Below are 27,647 nucleotides of genomic sequence, written 5' to 3'. Positions count from 1 at the left end.
TCTGTAGCTTTCATAAAATACATTATTCCATTCCCACTGAGGTTCAGATTTATGGACATCAATTTCATAAACACTGTCCTGGGAGGACATTATCTCACTATGAAGAACACTGAATCTAATTTAGCCTGCCAATTTAGTATATAACTATTCATTCATGCGCGACTGAGAGACAGAATCTGTTGTATTATTGGTATCAGAGGCACAGCACTGGTACGCTAGATGAGAATTGATGGACAAATGAGCTTTGTTTACATGTCATGTAAAAGGTCTAAACGACCCATCAGGCTTTGTTACTGCTTGCTGGGATCGTCTTGCAGTTCTCTTGCAAAACTGTCAAGTAACTTTCACAGTTTCGCAGTTTGCTCAGTGTGGTGGCAGAGAAAACACGAGGAGATTCTTGCTGAAGGTAATTTGTGCACTGGCTTGTTTGTGACAGAAATATTTCTGACAAGCACACATGCATTACTGGCATTGAAGGTCATGAATAAATCTCTTGTCTTGAATATAAATAGTCTTTTAGTGAGTGTATACTCACTAAAGTCTGTATACCAAGGTTTCCTCTTATTACTATGAATATGAGAGCGTACAGAACACAGTGTTGTGGAATAAGTCCTGCCCTCTAAATAAACAAGCCAATCATCAACTGGTGAAGTCATGAGATGCCAGTTAAAAGAGAAACAATCAGTGTGCTCAACGCACACTTGGGACTGCACTGTGTGTACCAACTTGAAAATGCATGCTTTGTAATGCTATTTGGGCATAAGAAACAACATTTATGGATACATTTATGAGTTTTCAGTATTTTCCTATTCCCCAGTAGACAGGAGTTGGACTTGACTGAAATAGCTTTTCAGTTTCATTGCAAATAGAGCTTAAAACTTGCTTTACTTAAAAAGGACTTTGATTACAGCGCGATTCATCTTGTCAAAAATCTTTCATTCCTTTATTATTAGGCGAAGTAAAACCCCAAAATACATCAGAGAGCTTTTTACCCTTATCACACTTCGAAGAAAGGCAAAGTTTGAGTTCTACAGTACTTTTCTCTAAAATAGAGCATGTTCATACACTTGATGTAGACTTCTGTTTCTTTATGCCAAGTTCAAACTAATAGACTAAAGCTTGTCACCCTGTGCAGAGACACTGAGTTTTTTGTTTGATGTCATGTCAGTGCACACTTTACACAACTTATCAAAGGTTTAGCGTGTCAGTTACAAGATCATTTTCATCCTGACTGTAGTTATGATCATGTAATACGTTCTCACATTAACTCCTACACAAATCAAACATGTGAATTGATGCTTGACCAAATATATGGTCAATCGTAGGCTACTAAACACAGGTAAACCATTTTTTGACTGATTATGACATAAGAAAACCAGTAGAGGGCCAGTGGAGTCAGAATGACCCCTACATTGGAGAATTTATGAAAAATAAAAAGGAAACGTAATGCTTTGTTTTAAATCCTTTTGTCTGTCTGTCTCACACCATTTGTTATTGCATGCTCTGTCATCCATGCATTGCTATTTAGTTTTGGTCAAAGCGTGATAAAGAGCTGTGATTGATTTCCTTTTTGCAAGTGAGACTTTCTCTTACAAAACAAAAGTATTTTGGAATTTACTGGAAAATACATTCAATAATGCATGATTATATTCTAATATAATACTTATACTATACTTACTATACATTATATTATATATAATTATATAAACAAATATGTACTATTCAATATATTATTAATATATTCTGTGGCACAGATGGGAGAGCGCCAAGCAGTTGTTTTAGTGGGTTTCCGTAGTGTAGTGGTTTTCACGGTCACCTCACATGCGAAAGGTCCCCAGTTCGAAACTATATAGTGTATATTTTTTTTACTATATATATATTAATTCAATATGTTGTTAGTACTTAAGGAAATGTGGTATTCTTTGCGAAAGATTTCCTCTGTCAGACAGCTGAGGTCAAAGGTGGTTTTTGGTCAGCTTCACCAAGATAGTATTGTTGCTAGGTAGCAAGAAAGCAGAAGGTATAAATAGTTTCACAGTGAAAATGACATCTTTGTAAGCTTAAAGGTCCTGGGTTGATTCTTATTCTTCTTCAAAAAAGGAGTGATTCAGATGACAGCTTGCCAAGGGATGAGACCGTATTAAAAATGAATAAAACAATAAAGGAAATGGGGTAGTAAAGCATCTCATTGGTAATATTAGGACATCCAGGTACTTTTTGTCTTATAAATACTTTGAATCTGGTCATACTGTTTTTCACCTACTATAAAGTAGGGAAGTAAGAATATTTAGATTCAGCTATTTGCTGTGGTTAAAAGGTCTGGGTCAAATAAGAGCAAGAGATTCATACAGTACTATACTTCAAATGAACGTCTCTTTACAATGCTCGGTTGGCATGCAATGTGAAGCCTTCACTGTTCACAACCAGGTCTTTTTAGATAAAGAATAGAAAAATGTCCTCCAGTTCTTTTTTGAACAAGGTCAATGCTATCCACATTATATTATATTACCGTAATGTAGGACCAGTGAGGAAATATGGCTTTAGGGTTACAGAATCAATTTTCTTTATTCCACAAGAAAATGTAATTTACTCTTCTGCTTGGAATTATTCAGACTGATGATATTCTGGTCCAGACAGTAATAAGTGGGTGGGAGGTGGTTCCTGGTGGGTCTCTTATCTTTTTTACAGACTATGATTAATATGAGGAAGTACAGGGTCTGTATGAAGATGTAGATCCCCCAAGGTCAGACTCGAGACTATCAGAGAGTACACCATAATGAAGGGGGGCAGTCCCATTAACTATTCATTACTGGAGACTTGGTGGAGAATGTCGGAGCTTAACCTGAGCACCCAGACATGGCTGTAGGGGGTCTTTGTGGTCTATTTGTGGGTGACTGAAAAAAACGGACTAATCAATAAGGTGGGGTCAGAATGAGGAGTCTATTTGTGTGTGTATGGGTTTTTGAAGTAAGGGATAATGAGACTCGACCCTGGATGAGGAATGTAGGGGGTCTCGATTAGAGGTTGGATAAAACACACCGTCTTTGAGTGCCTCGGGGGTTTTACCCCTTAAAGAGTCCAGCTTTTGAACAAGGACACCCACCTACATGCCTCCCCCCAACATACAGAATCCACGTGCTGACAAAGGATTGGGGGGCGACTACACTACACCTTACAGAGAGGGAGGGTCGGATATGCTCAAGGATAACAAACAGTGTCACAGAACGGCCAAACCAAAACCACGCCATCCAGGGTTTCCATGGCAACGCCAAACTGATGAATGAATGACATCATGGTGACTGGGAGGTGAGAGAGTGTGAAATTGATTTGGTGGAGCAGAGCGGAGGCGTACACAGGCAGGCACGTTTTTCTCCGTCTCCCTACCTTTTCTCTTCCGCTCCCTCTTTCCTCTAGCACGGGACAGGATTGCCGGTAGGAAGCGTTCTTTGCTGTGTACTTCTGTGTTTGGTGTGCTTGTTTGTAAAACTCTACTGCTTTTTTCCTTCCTGAAAACATGAAGGTAGAAGATTAAATGGGTGCATGTGGAAAAAGGGGTGAGTGAGTGCAAGAGAATCTATCCGGTGGGTCAGGCTGACTTTGAGGACTGATTTGAAGTGCAGTTGGTTCGGCTCTAAATATATCATGTGTAACGTGAGGGCTGGCGTGTGTGTGGATGAGATCACTGTGGGGACTTTAGACCCCAAAAATGCCATTGGACTGTGTTGATGTCATATCGCCATCTAATTGCTCCAAGGTCATGAATATTAGTGGATATTTATTAGTGTGTGCACTTGGATTTGTAGTGCTCCATGATAGTGAATGTGTTGTATGCGTCACTGGATGTGTGTACTGTAAGCGTGCAAGCACCATGTGCACACTGTATGAGCCACCATTTCCCCATACATTCTTCCTTGCCAGCATATAAAAGGTCTGTCAATGTCATGTTGGGCTGTGGGAGGTGTGTGTGATGTATGTTTACGATGCCTGCTTTCTCCGTTTTTTATGCTTCTCCGAATTGCATTAGTGCGTCGTGGGAAAAGGCGCTTGTTCCCAGCCATTATAATGTGTTACAAGCTACTCGCTCGTGATTGATGACAAGCATCGACCTCCGTAGTAGGAGTGCCAATAGCAGGAGTGTCCATAGCAGGATTGCCAATCAGCAAGGGTTAAAGGTCATGGCTAAACCAATCATGATGCTTGATCTGATTACTCTTCTGCTAAATTTTTTTGCACAACACAAAAGTGTGATGTTTGTTTAGGTGCACTTTGGTTACTTTTGTATGTATTTCAGGTAACACTGACACAAGCAGAACAAATTCCTGTGTAAGCTGTTCATGCAACCATTCATATGCAAATTACTGCATTGAATCGAGTGTTTTACGAGCATTTTACACAAATTCATTCCGCTCGTGTTTCATGAGCAAGGCTCTATTTGTGCAAATGTATGTGTATTATTACTGAGAATGTCAGAGTTGGGCAAATGTTCTGCTACATTTGTTCATTGGAGCTACGGTATGATCAGCGTTTTTCACTTCATCTTTTCAATTATTCATTCAGCTCATTATGCATGAGGGTTCATTTAGCAGCTTCATTTGAATCTTTATACAGCGACTCTGAAGACAAGAGAGCAGGGAAATATTCAGCTCTAGGAGAGCCTTTGTTAGAGACATTAGTTAGAGACATAAATTTTCATTGTTTTTGAAAGTGCTTGAGGTTTGCTAAACTAGTTTCTGTAGTTTTTTTTTTTTTAACTATTTTTATTTATTTTTTTGGTGGCCTTTTTACACCATATTATATATTTGTTAACAATGGGTTTGTTTGTATAAAATTATTGTAAGCAGTGATGGTGTAGTGAGTGATTTCCTAACATTCCTCAGTCTGGATATACATAGTCCAAACTGTAGCAATGTGGATCTATGGATGATGTATGAACACTGCCACCCTCAGGCTGTGAGAGGGAGTGCAATGCTACTCTTTAAAAATATATACCAATGCTATCTGTTAGCACTTGCTTAGTTAGAAGTAGAATTTCCAGAAGCATGTGATTTGAAATCTGTCTAATTTGCTCTGCTCATGTAGATAGTAGTTCTTCATACAAGCAGGAGACGAGCTAGTCTTGTAGTTTTGATTTTGTTTAGTACATAGCATAAGGGAGGCAAATCCTGAACTGACTGCATAATTGAAACTGAACTTTATAGAAAATAATTTATTTTTTGTTCCACAGACAACAGTTCACTACTTGAGGGTGTTAGATGATGACAGACTTGTCCATTTAAAGCAAACAGTGCAGCACTTGAGTTGTTGTGCTAAAACTTGAGCTGTTTCAAATAATGTAGGCCTACTATAGACAAGTGTAGTTATCCATATAGTTGTATGAATCTTTATTTGATTTATTTTTTAACCACACACATTTTTGGTTTAAGTTTTAGTCATCAAAGTGTTTGAAGAATGTTAATTTACAGCTAGGTGCTGCTAACTTTAGCATGTTAGCTAACCCAAGTCCATCTTTAACATGAATGCCCAACATTGGCTTTTTACATAATGTGCATACAGCATACAGCTAATTTTTATAACATTCTGTCTTCTTTTTGCAGCCAGTACTTCACACTATGTTTCCTAATCGAACACTATGGAAGTGAAACAGGGCATTTTAATTACTGCATCTTATCTTCAAACAACACTGTGAATTTTAAATTTAACCACTAACTTTTAAATGCACCATTATACAAAAACTTAAAGAGTATTTTGCATGACAGTGATATCTCTCCAATATAGTAGGAAGAAGTGCTTTTTCTTCACAAAATGAGCACTTACTTTTAGAACATAGAAAAAGTGGTGAATTGGGATAGAATAATTCTCTGTCATTATGGTTACAGGCATTGCTTGTGGGTTAGAAAAATGAATCGACTTTGGTCACATGGTTACTGACATTATATGAACTGCTTGGGTCACACCTAATAGAAAATAAAGCTGCCAATCCCAAATAAACATAGCCTGTGCGCTTCTCCCAGTGTTTGCTTTAACACTTGTACTCTAGTATACTGTTATACAAGACAGGCTGTTGCTAAGCAACATGACAATTTTGTTTACACCACCACAGAGGAGTGAGCAAGCGAGTGAGTGTGTGTGGATCATCTGCTGTGCATGGCTGCAGTCAGATCCCTCCTGCCTCACTCTGCTCCCGTCGCTGGGGAGATATTCCCTGCCACCACATTTCTCCTAAGAGCTGTCTTCTGAGAGATTCCTGTGTCTCTGCTTGTTTGTCCCTGAGCAGGAAAATGCAGAGTGTGTGGTAAGGAATATACTGCACATGTTTGGGTGCTCCTCCAGCTTAAAGCTCTAATGTAGGTCTGGAGAGCAAATCGGACATCCTGGCACGAGTCCTGGAATTAGTCACTCAGAATCTCATCCAGTCAGGGTCAGACTCCTCCCTTCATCCCTCTCGCGCTCTCTTTTTTAGGTTTAGTTTTCCGTTAGGCTCTGTTGTCAAACAGCTGTGGCTTGAGAGACAGGTGGAAGTTTGAGAATGTTGAATGACTTCAGAGGGGAGCAGCTGTCAAACTGGCTTCACAGCATAACAGGAGGTGTCTCAATAGAGTAGAAGGGATCCTGAGCGAGGAACAAGAGAAGAAAGAAGAAAAGAAAAACGTGAGTGAGGCAAGGTCAACCAGTGTGATGCTCACAGTACGACTGACAGATGATGGGGAGGGTAAGATGAAGACGTTAGACTGTACCTTTGACCTTTCATTCTTTCTTTCTTGCGTTCTTTCTTTCTAAACGAGCAAATGAGCATTGAGGGTAAGACTTTTTTTTCTCTCTCTTTCTCCCTCTCCTTCTCTCCCCTGGCAGTGGCAGTTAATGGGCCAAATTAATCATGGATCTTTCAGGGCTTGTCTCCCAGCAGCTTGTGTTTGTGAGTGAGAGAGATGGAGAGAAAGAAAATAAATATACATCATTATATTGACTGTAAATATGGAGGGCACAAATATGGAGGGCACAAATTAAACTTTAAAGGGATAGTTCACCTAAAATTCAAAGCAGATGACGTAGGCATAGCGTAAGCTCTGGTGAGAATATGCTAGTTCTGTGAGAACCACATTTTGTTTACATCAAAGGAAAAAAAAATCTTCTCTTGGCCTATACAGGTGCTGGTCATATAATTAGAATATCATCAAACAAGTGAAACTTGTGTATTATATTCATTCATACACACAGTCTGATATATTTCAAATGTTTTTTATTTTTTTATTTTGATGATTATAACTGACAACTAAATTTCAGTATCTCAGAAAATTAGAATATTACTTAAAGCTGCAGTCGGTAACTTTTGACGCTCTAGCGGTTAATAAACAGAACTGCTTGCGTCTTGCGGAAGGACATTGTAGCCGGAACTACTTCTCTCTGTTTATGTCTATGAAGAATCACAAAGGTACTGGGTTACTCCGCCGCGGTACCCCCGAAGCAATCTAAAATAGTCAGAATATAAACACTTATTATAGGTGCACCCTAGTGATTCAGGACAAGCTAAAAACACGGTTTGGAAAATGGATTCATGGTGTACTCGCTTATAATTATATACATTTTTCTACATTTTGAACACAACCAAAGTCATATCGCATATCGCATTTTCCTCTTCAGAATACCCCACAGATTTTCTATGGGGTTAGGGTAAGATGAGTTTGATGACCAATTAAGAACTGAGATACAATGGTCCTTAAACCAGGTACTGGTGGCTTTGGCACTATGTGCAGGTGCCAAGTTTTGTTGGAAAATTAAATCTGCATCTCCATAGAGTTGGTCAGCAGCAGAAAGCATGAAGTGCTCTAAAACTTCTTCTATACTGCTGCGTTGACCTTGGTCCTCAGAAAACACAGTGGACCAACACCAGCAGATGACATGGCACCCCAAACCATCACTGACTGTGGAAACTTTACACTGGACCTCAAGCAACGCAGGACGTGTGCCTCTCCTCTCTTCCTCCAGACTCAGGGACCCTGATTTGCAAAATTTACTTTCATCAGAGAACACACCTTTGGACCACCCAAAAGGTCCAGTCCTTTTTGTCTTTAATGCTTCTGACACTGTCTGTTGTTCAAGAGTGGCTTAACACATGGAATGCGACAGCTGAAACCCATGTCTTGCATACGTCTGTGCGTAGTGGTTCTTGAAGCACTGACTCCAACTGCAGTCCACTCTTTGTGAATCTCCCCCACATTTTTGAATGGGGTTTGTTTCACAATCCTCTCCCGGATGCGGTTATCCCTATTGCTTGTACACTTTTTTTCTACCACATGTTTTCCTTCCCTTCACCTCTCTATTAATGTGCTTAGACACAGAGCTCTGTGAAAAGTCAGCCTCTTTTGCAATGACCTTTTGTGTCTTGCCCTCCTTGTGCAAGGTGTCAATGGTCGTCTTTTGGACTACTGTCAAGTCAGCAGTCTTCCCCATGATTGTGTAGTCTACAGAACTAGACTGAGAGACCATTTAAAGGCATTTGTAGTGTTTTGAGTTAATTAACTGATTAGAGTGTGGCACCAGGTGTCTTCAGTATTGAACCTTTTCACAATATTCAAATTTCCTGAGATACTGAATTTGGGATTTTCCTTCGTTGTCAGTTATAATCATCAGAATTAAAAGAAATAAACATTTGAAATATATCAGTCTGTGTGTAATGAATGAATATAATATACAAGTTTCACTTTTTGAATGGAATTAGTGAAATACATCAACTTTTTGATGATATTTAATTATATGACCAGCACCTGTATTGAAATCCTCCAAAATAAATCTTTACAAATCAATGTATCCTAATATAACATTTATAGAAGGTTATTTCTGGTGGACATTTGCTAAATTCTGCATAAGTTGCATTATTGGTTGGATGTATTTTTCAATAATTTAGCAGAAGTAAACACAATACACAAATATAAAAATATCAAGTGAAATGATTCACTGATGGAAAATGATGGCTTAAAAAGGAAAGGAAACAGAGTAATTGATTTTCAGGAGTTTTGAGTCTTTTGTGCTGATGTTCTCCTGAAGGTATCTCAGTACGAGAGCTGTGAACGATCTTAATCATGATATGCCTGAGTAGAAACATAAATTAATATTTACAGGTGCATCTCAATAAATTAGAATGTCATGGAAAAGTTCATTTATTTTAGTAATTCAACTCAGATCGTGAAACTTGTGTATTAAATAAATTCAATGCACACAGACAGAAGTAGCTTATGTCTTTGATTCTTTCTTTCAACCCAACAATTTACAAAAAAATAGAATATGGTGACATGCCAATCAGCTAATCAACTCAAAACACCAGCAAAGGTTTCCTGAGCCTTCAAAATGGTCTCTCAGTTTGGTTCACTTGGCTACACAATCATGGGAAAGACTGTTGGTCTGACAGTTGTCCAGAAGACAGTCATTGACCCCCTTCACAAGGAGTGTAAACCACAAACATTCATTGCCAAAGAAGCTGGCTGTTCACAGAGTGCTGTATCCAAGCATGTTAACAGAAAGTTGAGTGGAAGGAAAAAGTGTGGAAGAAAAAAATGCACAACCAACCAAGAGAACCGCAGTCTTATGAGGATTGTCAAGTAAAATCAATTCAAGAATTTGAGTGAACTTCACAAGGAATGAACTGAGGCATCAAGAGCTACCACACACAGACGTGTCAAGGAACCGTTTACCAATAAATTTTGGAGCACTTCATGCTTCCTTCTGCTGACCAGCTTTTTGAAAATGTTGATTTCCAGCAGAATTTGGCACCTGCCCACACTGCCAAAACACCAAAAGTTGGATGACCATGGTGTTGGTTGTTTTTGACTGGCCAGCAAACTCACCAGACCTGAACCCCATAGAGAAACTATGGGGTATCGTCAAGAGGAAAATGAGAAAAAAGAGACCAAAAAATGCTGTTGAGCTGAAGGCCATTGTCAAAGTAACCTTGGCTTCCATTCCACCTCAGCAATGCCACAAACTGATCACCTCCATGCCACGCCGAATTGAGGCAGTAATTAAAGCAAAAGGAGCCCCTACCAAGTATTAAGTACATGTACACTAAATGAACTAAATGAACACTTTTCACTTTTTCGCTTTCAGTGTCTTCCTCACATTCTGTAGATTGTCCAATAAGACTAGGCTGTTCATTGCTGTTCTGTCAGGTGACTGTGGTTGTAGATGTGACTGAAGGGTGGTTCAGATTCCTGCACTTTGGGTGCAATGAGAGGCAGAGAGTGTGTGTACTACTCAATTAAACATTCAGAGACAGCTCTACCCATACTGACTCCAGGCTTGCTGCCTTCACTATGGAATACAAAGTCATCTTAATTGGTGCCACATATGATCCTCTTGGGTCTTTGCTTTAAAAAAAAGTTTTTGTCTTCAATAAAGTGTCTTAGTTTAGTTGGGATAACAGAGTTTCAAGAGAGGCTAATTACTCACAGTCAGCCACAGTGACAGTGACTGACTCAGTCCGCTTGATGCTGCCGAATATTGAGCTGCTTTTTGGGGGGATAAAGGATTAAAACATTTAATACTGCTTGCATCTGAGATTAGGATAGATATAGGGGTATTGTGAGGGAATGTACCAGATTTCAGGCATTACAGTGTATATGTGCAGATTAACATTTATTTGGGCTATACATTTGATTTAAAGCTGCAGTAGGTAACTTTTGTAAAAATATATTTTTTACATATTTGTTAAACCTGTCATTATTTCCTGACAGTAGAATATGAGACAGATAATCTGTGAACAAATCAAGCTCCTCTGGCTCCTCAGTGGTCCTATTGCCATTTGCAGTTACAGACCGCTCCCGGTAAGAAAACAACCAGTCAGAGCTGTGGTCCGTAACTTTGTTTGTGTTCAAAATTTAAAATTTAAAGTTTATATAATAAGCGAGTACACCATGAATCCATTTTCCAAACCGTGTTTTTAGCTTGTCCTGAATCATTAGGGTGCACCTATAATAAGTGTTTCTATTCTGACTATTTTAGATTGCTTCAGGGGTACCGTGGTGGAGTAACCCAGTACCTTTGTGATTCTTCATAGACATAAACATAGAGAAGTAGTTCCGGCTATGATGTTCTTCCGCAAGATGCAAGCAGTTCTGTTGATTAACCGCTAGAGCGTCAAAAGTTACCAACTGCAGCTATAACTGTGTGTGTGGTCATATCATGCCCTTTTTTATTATTAACAAAAGCAATGCACTTTAAACGGTTCATTAACCATTACCTGGTTTTTAATCAAGCAACCAAATTACTAGACTGATATGATGTGTATCTATGTATATATATATATATATATATATATATATATATTAGGGGTGTAACGATACGCGTATTCGTATTGAACCGTTCGGTACGACGCTTTCGGTTCGGTACGCGGTACGCATTATGTATACCGAACGGTTCGTTGGAGTAATTAATTATATTTGAAAAAAAAAAAAAAGAGAGAGAGAGAAATATAATGATATGCGTTCAACAAGGTAGCCCAATAACCCAAACAACGTAACAGGCAACGCCCCTGACACTCCCGAAGAAGAAAAAAACACCATCTTATATGTTTATGTTAGGCTACTCAGCAGGCGCTCGCTCACTCAGTACGCGCTGAAGGCTCGTTGCAAAATAGCCAATGCGTTTAACAGACTAGAAATGAGAAGATCCTCCAATAACCAACAGGTCTGGTGTTTGGGTGCACTTTGGATTCCCTTTAAGCTATAATGGTGATGGCAAGAGAGTGGTGGATAAAAAAACAACGGTATGTCGCATCTGCAACATGACAGGGTACACCAGTGGGAATAAAAAAATAAAATAAAAAACACCAGCGGGAATATCTGGGATATATGCGTCAGTACTATCTGGGAAAAGACGAAAAAAAGGAGAAACATGCACGCAGCAAACTATCCCTGCAGCATTTAGACACTATAGCTTACAGGGAATCCAACCCAAACACCAGACCTGTTGGTTATTTTAGGATCTTATATTTCTGGTCTGTTAAAGGCATTCGACATTTTGCAACGAGCCTTCAGCGCGTGCTGAGTGAGCGAGCGCCTTAGGGGCCGTTCACATATCGTGCCTAAAAACGCATGGAAAACGCTAAGCGCGTCTTTCTCCTCCTTTCCAAAGCGCTTGGGCAGAAGCGCTCATGAGGCGTCTGTCTTTGCTAAGCAACAATGACGTGCTCTCTCCATGAGACGCGGAAATTTCAGCGAAGGATAAATGGATTTGCAGCTCTAAAAATCGCTTGCAGTAGCTCTGCTACTAAATTTATTTCAAAATTGCAATCCATATACAACTATGATCAGCTGATCCTTCATCTTGGCTGAGCTCTCAACGTTGTTACGGGAAAGGATGAAGCTGATTGGTTAGTTCTTGTCACATGACCCGCGGTGCGCTTGCGGCATTCTGAAAAGTTGAGATGTTTTTACATTTTGCTGTATCTAAAACGTATCGAACCGAACCGAACCGAACCGTGACATCAGTGTATCGTATCGAACCGAACCGTGAATTTTGTGAACCGTTACACCCCTAATATATATATATATATATATATATATATATATATATATATATATATATATATATATATATATATATAATATATATATATATATATATATATATAATTTTCTGGATTTGTCAGGTTAATTGTATCAGATCTTTTAAAGATAAAAGACAAAAACATTCTCTTTAGCCCTTAGAAGTAGATATCCACAAGCAGGATTGTATATTCTGCTTTGTTTTTGAGCTATCTGAAATAATCTGTACTTACTGATTTTGTATAGATAGACATTCTAATAATACCTCTTAATCTTTCTCATAGTTTTTCAGTGATCGCTGTGGAACCATTTTCTGAGACTGACACTCCATTATTTATTTATTTCTCACACCAGGGTATGTTCCATTTCAGATCAACCCACCACTTAAAATGGTGCTATAATGGGTTATTTGCAGTCTTGATGTGTGGTTTTAGGGCAGAATAAACTCAATTGTTGGATTAGACTTTATGCCACAAATCAGATGTCTGGCTCTGTGAAACTAAAAGCTCTCATATCTCTCTTACCAACTTTACTCCTGATCCACTGCAGCAGACTAGCCTCTATTGACTCTGAGTCTCTCAGTCTCAGTCGCGACATTACTTCATCACATTTCTCAAAATGGGCATTGAACCAGTCAAGCTCATTTGAAGAACCAGCCATTTAATCCAATAAGAGCGCTTCAGCTCCAATCATTAAAGTAGGACAGTCAACAGTCACATTAGCACAACCTCCATTCCTGACTCTTAACACTGTCCTTATGTACAGACAATTTGTCCTGCTCTGATGTGGGTGCTAAAGAATTAAATGGATTTTGAAATCTTTCATGCTTCAAACTGGAAAACAAGAGCCTACAACCAAAATGTTCAGTAGAGAATGGACTTTTGTTGTTGTTGTTTTCACAAAAAACAGGTATATTGTTTAAAAGCTGCACATATCTGTCAAAATTGTAAACCCTTGTTTTAACCCAGTGGATGATGACCACATTTCTTACTGTTCATGTGATCCAATATCAAAAGTTTTTGACTCCCCCTGTAATTGGGTCACCCAAGATAAACATATGTAAACACAGCCTAAGTTTGGACACTAAACTGGAAGCATCAAAACATAAAAAAAGAGCAAACCACATATTTGTGGATGAAGGGGTAAGTAAGAAGACAGAGAGACAGATAAAGGGCTTAAGGAGTTAGAGCGAGGAAAGGAAGAGATAAACGTATTAATCCACAGCTTAATGGACCACTAGATTATAAATCTACTGTACCGTTAGTGTGACCTGTAGGTCCAGTAAAACATCTTTGAAGATTCCATAAAATATTTTATAATCGGATGTGAATTAAGCATTGCGCTTGATAGCCAAATGGTGTGTATCAATACAGAGTTTACTGAGGATAACGTTTTAGGATATTTCCATTTGCCAGTTTACTGGTTGGGAAAATGAACCCTAGAATTATGCTAATTGAATTCAGCAGTGAAATTTTGGGGAAAAGAAATATTTAGCAGTGTAAATACAACACAGGGGTTGAATAATTAATGTCATGTAGAGATTGCATCACATGTTTAATTCATTCCTTAAAACCTGGCCCTTCCTGAGGCGCTTGCCATCCCCAGGCCATGAATGCTGCCTTAATTGAAAGTGCTGGTTCAATATGGCTGAACTGATTCATTAGTGTTTGTGAGAACCTTGTCGCAAGCTGCTTTAATTAGTGAAAAGAGCTTCCTCAGGGTATCATCAACAGCTTTTACAGCTGTGGTGTGTGAATATGAAAGCAGGATAGCGAGGTAAGATACACTTGCTATGAAATACTGCTTGGCTATGCTATGCTTTTTAGATGAACGTTTGATAGTCATTACAAAGGTTTTGCCTGAGCTCTAACGTTCACGCTAGGACCTCAAACCAAGACCAAATTAAGTCTTGTTTTATTTGTCATAAAAAAAAAAAAAAAAAAAAAATATATATATATATAGAAATGCTACTGTCGCCTTGTGACAGATGCTTGATACATTTCATAATGTTGGGTTTTATAATGGGATGCAGACATGTAATTAAATAATGCAAGCAAAGATCATTTTGATGAATGACTGGCACTCTCTCATAACACATTCCAGTGATACATTATTATTGCTAAAGAACAGTGTTTTTCCTCTTATATGCATGAGTTTATCACATTTCAAAAAAACTTGTCTTGTATTTAGGAAAAAGTTTTTAGGACAGCAAGTCTTCAGGAGCCATACATTTTGTGTGAGAAATGGATATATTTAAGGTACTTAATGATTTACATATGCATTTGGGAGATGCATTTACAACAAACTAACTTTAACTGCATAACAGGAGTTCTAGATAATTTTGCTTTAATTTGTTGAAATTATGATGAAAGTACACCTACTGTACCACTGTGATGAGTGGGTTGGGGCAGAGAGCTGTGGGAGCGGATATGAGCAACACATGTGCGTCCCCACTCATCACAACCACATATTACACACTTTAGTGTGTTCCTTACACATTTGTCACAGATTTAGAAGTCTTGAAATATAGCTTAAAGGTTGTAGGCACAGTTTTCTAGTGTTGTATTGTCTTCGCTTCACATCTACTTGTCATTGATTTCTTTAATAATGGAAGAGAGCAGCTTTGACATTTTGCTTAATAACTCATTTTGTATTTCACTGAAAGAGGGAATCATGCAGGTTGGGAATGACATGAGGGTGAGTAAATGATTACAGCATTTGCAAAAAACAAACAAACAAACAAAAAAGCTTGGTGTTGAGTGGAAATTTTACTCATCCATTTACTGAAGAGTAGAAACATGATGGCTTTAGGTACTGCCATTCAGATATTAATTGCTATAGATAACCCAAATACATTTATTGAGCTTTGAGCTGCATTTCTGAGGATATTGATCAGCAAATGACCTTGTGCCTGATCATATTTTATAGTATTTCACTCATCCTTATTTGAATTTTGTGATACATTTCTTTAACTGTATTCAGTTTCAAATTTAGACTTTGCCCTTTTGCAATTATTTAAATTGACTTGCAGCACACAGCTGTGCTCTCAGAGGTTTTGATGTAGTGATGGCATGTCCTTCATACTCATGATTAGTGTTCGGTTTATTACTATAGTGGCCTCTTCACCCAAAGACAGCGAAAGGTCTGTGAGACTGACAGCTGTAGATAAGGGTGTTTTTCCATGCTAGTGCTGACAGCTTAATACATACACCAAGACTCATACCACATCTCATCATCGGGAAATAGGGTAATTTCTCTCTCTCATATGCTTTCTCTTGCTCATCTCTGTTCCTCCCTCTCGGTCTTGACATTTACCTCAAACGACACTCCTCTCTCCAATCCTTTATTGGTCTGACAGAGGAGAGCCGATTTCCTCCCTCCGCTTGGCTTTCTCTCATCTCCAGCTCGAAGGTCTGACATTTCTCATTGCGCACAGATGGAGGGAAACATCACTTCTCATTTCTCTGGGTCCTGACTCATTGGCATTGACACAGTACTCTTTTGTGACCTTTGACCAAGGTGGACTCAAGTGCACGGACTAGCAACTTGCTCATCTTTCTTTTGTCATATGTGAACTTTTTTTATTTTTTGTTAAAAATAAAAGGAGAAATTGTAATGATGCATACAGTCATGCTCATAGATTTACTTGTCCTTTTTTTCATAGGTTTACATACTCCTTGCAGAATCTGTAAGATGTTTAGAAGTTTTTGAGAGATAACATCATAAAAAAAGGAATGAAAATCCCTGAAAAAACTGCATACATAACCACTAAATTTACACAAATTATTCAGTTAAGAAGGTCTCATGCACAGCTATCACAACAGCTACAGGCACTGATGCTTGAGGTAGCAACACACGACATTAAAAATCAAATGTTCCGGAGCTGTTCCGGAGGCCGAGGTGGTGCCCGATGCCGAGGCAGTACCCGTTGCTGTTCGGGAGGCCGAGGCAGTGCCCGATGTTGTTCCGGAGGCCGAGGCGGTGCCTGAGGCCGTTTCCGATGCAGTGCCCGATGCCGCTCCCGATGCTGTTCCGGAGGCCGAGGCGGTGCCCGAAGCCGAGGCGCCTCACGTCTCTACAGGCAGTCCAGAGTCGAGTCAGGTTCCAGTTGACCCTCCAGAGTCGAGTCAGGCTCCAGTTGACCCTCCAGTGTCGAGTCAGGTTCCAGTTGACCCTCCAGAGTCGAGTCAGGTTCCAGTTGACCCTCCCAGAGTCGAATCAGGTTCCAGTTGACCCTCCAGAGTCGAGTCAGGTTCCAGTGAATGCTCCAGAGTCGAGTCAGGTTCCAGTGAACTCTCCAGAGTCGAGTCAGGTTCCAGTGAACTCTCCAGAGTCAAGTCTCCGGTGATGGTCAAGGACTGAGTCAAGTCACCGGTGATCTTCATGAACAAGTGCCAGTCACCAATGATCTTTGCGAAAGGAGTCAGGCCAGCACCGATCTTCTGGAGTCCGGTAAGAACACCAGAGGATTACCAGAGCTTCGTCATTCCACTGGTCCGGCCGCTGGTTCACTCCTGTCCCTGTTAGTCTGGCCCTCCGTCCCTCTCCCTGAACCTCCTCTGGTCCTCCTCCCTCCTGGTCTCCCTGTGTTGTGTTTTCATTCTGGTACCTGTTCCCCATGTTTTTCTTTTCTGGCCCTCCGTCCCTCCCCCTAAGCCTCCACCTGTCCGCCTCCCTCCTGGTCTCTGTTTTGTGTTTATCGTGGAGCATCTGGGAGCCGCTCCGTAGAGGGGGGGGGGGGGGGGTACTGTCACAGTGTCTGGGTTGTGTTCCCTGGGTTTCCAATAGGTGTCCTCCTTTTCCCACGGTGTCTGTCACCTTATCACTTCCTGTTCCCTTATTTGGTCACCTTCCTCCTTGTTTGAGTAATGGATTGTTCCACACCTGTCTCCTGTTCCCTCATTATCCTTCTGTGCATTTATACCCGGTCTGTCTGAGTCTGTGTCACGGAGTCCTTGTCTTATATGTGATACTTTCCTGAGTCTGCTCTTGCCGTGTGTTCTTGTCTTTGTTTGTGATGTTATTGGATACTCTGGTTTTGACCCTGCCTGGACTGTTTACCCTTTGGATTTGCCCTTTAATAAAATCTCATACCTGCATTTGGATCTCTCCTCGTTTCCTGTATCACCGTACGTGAAATCTACTAGGTGATTTTGGCTGGTGAGAGAAAATGGGGTTAAGGGTCTTTTGTCCCCTCAAGTGATGTATTATCTCTATTGCTCATCCATGAAACGTGACCTTCTCTGAGATCACATCCATGAGGGAAGATGTCTACCACCCCTCCTCTGAGCATTTTCAATCTCCTACGTTTTTCTTTCTATTAAGTAAATCTCTATTGTTTGTTAGATTAGACTTCCCAATCTAATAAAAAAAAAAATACTATTAAAGGCAATATTTATGTGTGCTTTTTATTTTTATGCATTGTAAAGTCACAATGAAATAATAGTAGTGACAGAAGTCTTCTATTGTGATGTAAAGAGTAGATTATTGATAAAAAGAAAAAAAAATGCAGGGTGGTGACTTTCCATTCAGTTCCATCAGTTGATTGTTGATTGGATTTTGAGATGCAGTCGTTTCTCAAAAATGAATGCGAGCTTGTAAGTAAAGTGCAGGGTTTAAGTGCACTTACTTTTCACTGGAATTTTATGGCATTTTGATTAAAAATGATTGGAAAATGGAACATACATAGATGAACCCTTCACAATAAGATATATGACATGCATTTACAAAATATAATTAATTTTCATGACAACTTGCATTAGCTTAGCTCATGCAAAAGTCAAACTTTATCGAATTGAATTTAAAGTCCCATGCACTTTCTCTGATATTATTATATTATTATATATTATTTCTCGGATATTATTTATATGACACAAAGATTTGCCTCCTTATGTAGACTGTTCCAAATCAGTCACTTATGAGGTTCCAATTAAGGATGGAATTCCAAGGTAAAAAAAGTGCACTTCCATAATGTAGCCTACTTAAAGTGCTCTATTTTCATGCACTAATTTTGAAAAGTTATTCTTTACTTATCAAGATAAACTTGAGGACATCTGGGGGACACAATGGATATAAATTAAATGTACTTTTAACATAATGTATTTTACAAATGTATTTAGTTACCATTTGTAGTACACTTGAGAGTATTGGTGTACAATGTACAATGGGTTCAAGTGTACTACAAGTGGTAACTATATATTTTTAAAATACAGAGAGAGTATGTACATTTCTTGTTATCTTTTATCATAGTGAGTTTATCTTACCAAGTACTAATAAACAATATTTTTTAGTATACATTAATTACATAATAAAGCACTAAAGTACATTATGAAAGTGCACTTTTTTTTCAACTGGAGGAGTAGACACCAAGACTACACACACCAAGTCATGAACGGCGAAAGTTTTTTCCCACATACTAACAATTCATTTTTTCCCCACTCACTTTATTTTGTTTATGTTTTTCTAAGATCACCTTTGATGCCAGTGTCTCTAGTCACAAAGTGAATATATTAAAATCAAAAGCTGCATTAAATATTCCTCCAGTCCATTCCTCACCCCACTCGTTCGTCTTTTGCCTTCATATCTCTATCTGTCACCCACCCTTCCATCTGTCTTTCCTCCATACTGCTTCTTTTTCATTCCTTCTGCTCAAGGGCACTGGGTGAGCGCATCTGCTGCAAATGATAGCAGCGAGAAAGACGCATCCTTTCAAATGCGTCCCCTAACCATAAGAATTATTTATCAAGTTTTTTTTTTATTTAGTAATGTGGTCATAGTGATAGAACTGCTTCCACATCATCTACCATCACTCTGACATGTTATTTTGAAGCCATACTGTGTATGGTCCAAGAGAATAAGTTAATTAACCGTGTAAATGATGTAAATATGGATTAGAGTCTTGTGGATTAATGGGATTTGGGTTTTATGATGCTTTGAATCATTTAAGACTCCCCCAGTTAGAACATTGTTGCAATATCCAGCGTACAAATTTTACTGCAAATGAATCCCGGCACTCCGAGCAGATGCAGTAAGAGGAGGGTTAAATCTGTGACCTGGATACACATGACAGGCTTTATTTTTGGTCTCTTTCTCCATTTTTTTTTTTTTTTCGTTTCAAAAGGTGGAATTTATGTGTGGGTTCCTGTGGAGGTGTTTGGCAGGAAGACAAAGATATGCAGACATTCATGTATAGTCATAACTGCATACACTCCAACACACACTGAACCAGATTCACTGGTCAAAATGGTGGTGAAAATGCAATGTAATCAGTCTGAAGTGCTTTACACGACCAAATTTGCAGACCTTGCATGTTGGTAATTTCCTGTGCATGCATGAAGGTGTTAACTCAGTGCAGAAGGAAGATGAAACTTGTCAGAAGTAATTTGTGGCCAGTTAAACACTATTGCTGAGCAGTTAAACTGTCAGGTCTCCATCAACACTAACAGCGAGCAATGAGACAATATGCCCTTTATCATAAATTACACTGCATTCTAGGTTTTTTTTTTTTATTTTATTTTTTTACCTGCATTCTGTCAGTGCTGTTTATTTAAATTGTTGGTTTGTGTACAATATATGTCTCAAACAGATTTCTCACGGTGTATTCACCGTTTCATGAGCTTGATATAATGTTAAAAGTAGTTTCTTAGTTGTTTCCCATTGAAGTATAGACGTGTAATTGCTATCAGAAGTGTTGCTGTGTAGACAGGATCCGACGTCATTCATAAAGTTCTACACAGTTCATTTGATAATGTCTTCAACTACCAATTACATTAAGTCTGAACAAAAATGGCAAATGCTCTATCAGATCCCAAATGCAAACAAAAACCAGTGCTAATATACACTCCCAGTGTGCTGCAGTAGTACTGAAAATGAAGTCATTCAAATGTTCTCCATGAGATCTCTGTTGGCTAGACAGTGATTCATATTTTCTGAACCAATGAAATGTTGGTGTCTGGACACCATGAGCCTAGAGACTGCAGAGCACACTGTAAGTTTTTTAAAGCTTTGCTTAAAGTTGCAAAGTAAATAGTGATCTTAAACAGCTGTTGAGATGGTATTCACTCCCTGAGTAGACACTTGCACACTAGGGCAAGTCCATATGAGCCAATTGACTTTGTCTGGCTTTAACCAATTGGCAAGATTTTGGAAGTTACCACTGTCTCAAGTCAGACTAAATTAACATATTTGACATTAACATATACTACATAAAAACCAATAAATTGGGGGTATATATGCTTTTACTGCTAAAAATGGCTATAACATGGCGACTACACTTAAAATACTTTTACTGTTTTAAAAACACAGATTTGTGAGCATTGCTGGAATTCAATTTTTAGAATAAGCGAGCAACAGAAGTCGTGCTTGTCATCACCAATGACAATAAAGTGTGTCGTCATCAAGGCTTTCGCAACCGATTTTGAGCAATTGACCTATGTGTCTGGTCTCGTTTTGCTCTTGCAGTACTTTGAGGGCACCTGTGATCATAAGGCGACTTTTGTGCCAATCAAAGTAGGACACATTTTTGAACCAGAATGCTTTGCTTTTGAAAGGTGGCAGCCGATCTTTACGACACTGCATGAAGTCTAACAAGCCTACTGATGTTATGACGTCATTTTCGCATGGAGTCACTACTCATGTGACATTTAAAAAAAAAAAAAAGTCAATTAAACACACATTTAAAAAAAGGATGAAAACTGAGTGACCAATTGTTTCCAGTACTTCCACAGCATCAAGCAAACTATTACAACTGAGATGATTGGAAAGTGTTCCTATAATGTAGATTTCTCCAGATATCTTTCCGCATTCATGATGCAAAGATGTTAGTTAAGAAAACACGTTCTGTATAATTATGTATTCTACATTTAGACAACAAACTATTTTTTAATTCGCAGCCTAACTGTCATAATTGTCACCATAAAGCTAATCATAAAATGCTTTCATTGAAATGTGTTAACCGTTCGATATTTTCCCGCGTCGCATCTCTAGCGGATCTCAGTCAGAGAGCCGCACTGCAGCAACTTACCTCAGCCTCTCTCTCCCTCAGTCAAAACACAAATTTTATCCACTGCCCTCCCCTCTTCCCTCTCTCCTTCCCCAAACCTCCTACCTCCTCCTCTCATCACTATCTCCTCCACTCTCTCGTTGAGGCGAAAGAGCGCGTGTTTCTGTGTGCGAGGGGTGTGTCGAGTGGTGGGCGGGGTTAAGGACGCGTCAATCAAAGGCGCTACAATAGCACGTGTGGCGGTCATGGTCATAGAGCGGCACGGCGGAGTCGACGCGACTGCAGGCTGCTGATAGGAGAGAGAGCAAGCCGTTACCGTCACCTTATCCATCCAGCGCTCCTCCTTCACTACAACCACAACCGCCTCTGCAACCCGATCGCCCTTTAATAATGCACGGGGAGGTGAAGCAAATATCAGCGGCCGGGCTCTGATGTATCGCACCGGTTACTACAGCATCGCACCGGAGAGACCGAACGTGTAGTTGTGTGATCCGCGGAGAAAATGTCACACTATCATTTCATCAAATGCTGTGAGTAACGAGCCGCGAGAGAGGCGTCTTTCCTTACATGCATCTGCCCATGATGTCATTTCGCCAATGATGTCATTTGCCAATAATGCAATTTTGCTGTAGAGTGATTGAGAGGAAGGAGGAAGATGTCTGTGTGTGATGTAGGGTGTGTATCTGCATGCAGGTCAAGGCAGAAGATATTTATCAGAATTCGTGGGTGCTTATTGCATGCATTAAGTGCATTAAAACACTAAATGCATGTAAGCATCCAGTGCATTGAGAGCAGATGATGAGCTGTCAGGATGATGTGTTGGCTTTGGTGACTTCTGTGTATGTGTGAAGTTGCAGCAGGATGCGGCAGCAGTGTAAAAGTTGATGGTGGCTGCTGGATCTAGTGCTGCAGGTGTGTAGGAACCTCCTGAGGGAGTCTGCTCGCTTTCAGACAGACAGCCGGTGGGTGACAGTCTGACAGCCTCTGCAGGATCCCTCTCTAGTGTGTGTAGCTTTGTATTTGTGGTGGGTGTGTGGTCATGAACACGCCTGTACAAGAGAAAGTGTCAGGTAGGATAATGGAGAGAGGGAAGGGGAGTATTTTAGACTGAAACGGATGTAGTGATGGTGGCTGGGAGGATGGAGATGCTGATGTGGGAGAAGGTGGTAATCAGGAAGCATTTGTGTTGCCAGCTGCAGATGAAAGGCAGTTGTTAAACTCGTCCCTTCACCACCCCTCTCTTTTCATCTTTATTCAGATAGTCTTATTCTCCTTCATCTCTAATGTTTTTTCTCTGTATATGTTTTGCTCATTTGAACGCACACCCACACACCCCTCTGTTGCTTTTAATGGATTATATTATGCTTTTGCCTCCGTTTAATAATTTGTTTGTTTGTTTGTTTGTTTGTTTGTGGCACTTTTCATGGATACAGTACAAACTGGGTCCAGAAAAATTATTTTGCATAACCTATACAAAAAATTTTGTTGTCAACCTCAGGAGGTCAAAAAAATATTGATAAGCTATTTTTCCTATTTAATTTATGAGGTTTGCAATCCTGTTAATATTTGGGGCATGTCTAAGTAACCAGTTGCGGACTAAATTGATAAATTTAGATGTGACTGCTTTCTAGTTTGGATCAAATGGTTTGCAGATTGCTAATCTTATATTTCCCATTTATTTAAGACAAATGTTAACTTATTTTGGATAACAAGATTGAGCTTGATAAATGGGCAATACATTTTATTTTTATTTTTTTGTGGAACAATTAATTATTTTTCACACTGTACAAAGTTTCCAAATTATGTTATTTTCTATGTTAATTGAGCTGTAAATGCTTATTAAAATGAGTTCATTGTTGAATTAGTTATTTAGTGAACTGAATATTAGTTTAAAGTATTATAAAATTTGTTTGATGCAGTTGAGAAGGCAGGAAAGTTCAGTCTTTATTTAGAGAAGTAGGGATGCAGATATTTGATGCAATTACTCTTATTTTATTTTATTTTTTTGCACTAGATAATAGTTGACAATGCACCAACATTGAAATTACAAAACAATTTGGCCATTATATTTTTAGGAAAGCCAAAAACTGACTGTATGTTTCGACTCTCTCATAAAAAAACTTTTTTTATTTTGGCTAAAAGAAAGGTGAAATTTAGATTTTTGTGTTCCAGTTAAACTTCCAATTAGATCCAATGGTTCTCACTGAAAAGAATATCGATTTGTGCCTATACTAATTGAAAAGGGTAATAGAGCAAAATCCATTGTATTCATGGAAAGTGCCTTGTGCTATCACTGACTCCTCCCTCTCCTCCCTTCGCCTCACCTTTACTCTTCCTTCCTGTGTGTTTGAGCGGACGGAGATTCAGCAGTGGCCAGTGCCAGAGGCAAACAGTGAGAGAATGCGCAAGGTCGCACACTCAGGTGCAAAGCCAGCAGAACAATGTGTGTGTGTGTGTGTGTGTTTATGCGTATGACTAGTGCACTCCCCCTCGAGGTTTGAGATGTAGTACAGGAGACAAGTGCACGCTTACGGAAGTTTTTCACATTTGGGTTTTGTCTGATCCCATCAGTCTTGTGTGAGGAAAGAAAGAAGAGATTTTTTTTTTTTTTTTTACAGTCAGTGCATCCTCTGTTCACGAAGTTGAGTATGTTTATGTTTGAAAGACAAAGAGAGAGAGTGCTCTTTTTCTAATTTATGCTTCCCTATTCCCCTGCCTCTTATATTAACAGAAGCTTGTAAGGTACTCTAGTGTAAATCAATACCTGACAGCCTGGAAGCGGAGACAGAGAAGCAACCAAGAGAAAGAAGGAAACCTCACCCATCTCCCTCTCTATCCCATCATACCTGCCATTCACTGCCTTTCTCCATGACTTTCAGTCACACATGAGCGACATATTTTGGAATCAGTCAGAGATGTCACTAATTCAGCCAGTACCCATGACACACTGCATGTGTGTGAATTTCAGCATTGTGCAAAATAGACTACATTTGACAGTAGTGAATAAGTTTATGCCACAAGAGTCATGTGTATGGAATTTAAAAACATTGTCAAAAATGTCTGGCTTTTGCATTAATTTCTGCGTTTTCATTACAGATTTTTGAAAGACTTTTGCAATATTTTATAAATGTAGATAAAAAGCTATTGCGAAATGACAGCGTTTCCATTAACCAATGCTATTTGACTAAAACAAAATTCCTCTCGCGATAAGTCATGGTGACAGATGTTGGGAGGTTTTACTTCTATTGCAGGCTCCGCACTAGCCATTATTTTTAATTGCATGAGATAAAGATGTGTATCTTTTGCGAAGCAAGCGTGGAGAGCATCTTGGAGAGCATCTTGGGTGATGCTTCTGAAACATGGCTGGTATAAACACAAGCATTGACTAGAGGGCTGCTTCGGAGCATTAATGTGCTGCAGACATGTCCAGTGTTAATAAGGGGTTATCGAAGCATTAATGGCACTGAAATGCACTTTTACTTGAGAGTGGCCACATACGTGAGCTTCTTGGAGATTATGTCAGGATCATGTGATTTTTATATGTTCCAGGTGACCTTTAAATGCGACAAAACTGTATTCATTGCAGTTTTGCAAATATTCCTTTTTCAAATTGCCTTAAAAACCACCTCATGTGAGCGTAAATACTTGGGAGTTTTTGTGAAATTAATGTGTTTCCATTGGGCCTACTTTCATTTAGCAATTTCAGTTTGTGCAATTAAAATGGCAATGGGAATGCAGCTTATGTAAACATACGGGTATTTGATCATTGTTTTTGTGTCTGTTTAGCATAACATTGCATTCTTATAATGTAACGCTCTAGTGAAAAGTCCAACTTAAAAAAAACAACAAAAAAAACGCATTGTTTTTACATGCAAAAATTTATATCACAAACATTTAATTCACTTTATAATGCAGGGTTCAGTCTTGAGGAAACAAAATTTATATATATATTTTTTACAATTACTTCCTGCCAAAGCTGAATTTTCTATAGGCTTTTACTGTTTCTACCACACATTTTAATTTAATAGTTTCAAATGGTATCTGCTAATTCATCTATAAATAAAATCTATTTTGATTAATTAGATAAAATTGTAAAAGTAACTGAGCACAACTCAAAGCGGACAATTAATGGCCAATGTTTTGCACCGGTCTGTATCAGCAGGTGGTCAAAAAAAAATTAAATAAAAACGTTTTTTTAATCTATGTTTGTTCAGAAAAAAGTTGGATGATGTAAAATATTGTAACATGTTGGCTTGGTGTGTCATGGCATTTTTTACTGTACCTACTGTAGATGGCTGGAATGGTGGGACCAACTCCACACATCTGAAGACTGGCAGCATGTATCAAAATATCTGCCTTAGAAAAACTTTGAATGTCTGTGTAAGCACGTACAGACATGTCAGCTTGGTAAGCCGATCACACACTGTGGAATCAGATATGTGTGATTAGACGTAGATCAAATATCCTTAAATTGCACACATCTCTGATTTAGAACCACATTCGAAAGTGGCTCAGATTGGATGCTTGAATAACTGATCTTGTGCATTTTTTTTTTATGTATGCAACAATATCCAGTCTGGGTCAGATATGAGTAAAAAATGTGTAAACGGAGCACTGTTTACTTTCTTAATGCACTTTCATAGTCTACTGTATATTCTCATGGCCCATTCATGGACAACCCTGGACTTTTGAGGTAATGCTAATCAATAGCCAACCTGCTGTTTAGCCATTGTTGTAGGCAATCCAGACTTTCTAAATCCTGTTTTTAAGTCTAGCTAGTCTAGCCAGTGGTTAAAGGTGTTGTAAGTTATATTTCTGTTACTCTCCATAATATATCCAGACTACCTGGCTGATATCATTTAATAAGTGTGGATGAAATAATATTCCCTTGATGGTAAAACTTCCCAGTCAACATTTCAACTCTCACTGATGTCTTGTATGTAACACCCACTTCTCACAATCAATTGCAGATGGGTAAAACCAAGTCCTGCCCTTGTTTCTTTCCTGTCCTTTTCCATTTCGAAATGCATCGCATTACAAAAAGTAGCAAATGCTGTTTCAGCAAAGGTCTATGTCTGTAACAAATTTTGGTGTGAGGGTGTGTGTGGGTGGAGGCTGTGTTTGACTTAATGCAGTCCTCTATAAAACGGTTATGGGCTCTCTCAGTGTAGGCCGTAAAGAAGCCAGTAAGAAATAGACAGCAGTGAATGAGGTCAAGAAGAATCCGCTGGAAATGTTGGTGATTGAATGGTTGAATATAAAATGGGTGGATGGGACTGTAAGGAGGCTGTTAAAAGGGAACGAAAAAGGCTGATGGCTTTATTAGACAGAAAGAGAGTTGAAAGGAAAGACTGCAATGGAGAATAGCTGAAGAAAATGAAACTGAGACAGGATTCAGAGAAATACAGGAGTTCATTCCTGGTTCACTCAGTCTCATGCTGGGACTAGCAGTAAAGCAGCATCTAATTTCGGCCTTTTGGCGTATGCAACTGTTCTACTAATGTCCGAAGCCAAACTGCTTTCTGTTCCTCACCACTGGAAATTTATTTGACTAATTATGCAGATAAGCAGTCATACAGCCTTGGTTTGCACTACTACTATTTTATGTTGAAGGAATAGTTCACCAACAAATTTAAATTTCGTCATTTCTTTCTTCTGAGGAGCAGATATTTTGCAGAATGTCTTGCCTCCTGTTTTTCCTATATTAAATCAAAAGTGAAGGTCATGAAAACAGTACACATGGCTTATGTGGATAGTATTCCAAATCTTGAAGCCAAATTACGAGTAAGGATTTTAGACCCAGTTGGGCCAGTAGTTCAGATTGCAACCTGTTCTCTGGCCCTCATACAAAAATGCATAGCCTAAATGTATTTTTTTAATATAATTTTAAAATTAGCTTACATTTTATATTATTTACTTGATTTTCTTGATTTTGTTTTGATAAAAAAAAAAAAATCCTGTTTAAAATAAATTCAAAATGTATGCAATTTAAATACTTTTTTTGATATTAAAATTTAAATTAATGGTTTTTTAATTTTAGTTAATTACTTAATTTTACAAATTACTTTTCAATCTGCTAATAATAAAATAATAATAATAATAATAATAAT

At 38.8% G+C, this 27,647-nt stretch overlaps 1 protein-coding gene across 4 annotated transcripts in view; it reads left to right on the top strand.

Moving 5' to 3' along the window:
• myo16 (myosin XVI) overlaps positions 1 to 27,647 on the top strand; it is a 207,101-nt gene that overhangs the window by 11,344 nt on the left and 168,110 nt on the right. For 2 of the 4 annotated variants that reach the window (XM_052565931.1, XM_052565934.1), the window contains exon 1: positions 21,783 to 22,067. The exons of 1 other annotated variant lie outside the window; for it this stretch is intronic. In XM_052565931.1, coding sequence (XP_052421891.1) covers positions 22,040 to 22,067 — 28 coding nt within the window. In that variant the 5' untranslated portion in view covers positions 21,783 to 22,039. Of the gene's footprint in view, positions 1 to 3,326; positions 3,433 to 21,782; positions 22,068 to 27,647 lie in introns of those variants that run through there. One more of the 4 variants, XM_052565933.1, reaches the window with a different exon arrangement.

The sequence above is a fragment of the Carassius gibelio genome, chromosome B9, assembly GCF_023724105.1.
Source record: "Carassius gibelio isolate Cgi1373 ecotype wild population from Czech Republic chromosome B9, carGib1.2-hapl.c, whole genome shotgun sequence".
NCBI classification, from domain to species: domain Eukaryota; kingdom Metazoa; phylum Chordata; class Actinopteri; order Cypriniformes; family Cyprinidae; genus Carassius; species Carassius gibelio.
The sequence above is the reverse complement of the archived record's forward strand: the minus strand, read 5'-3'. Positions and strand labels throughout refer to the sequence as shown.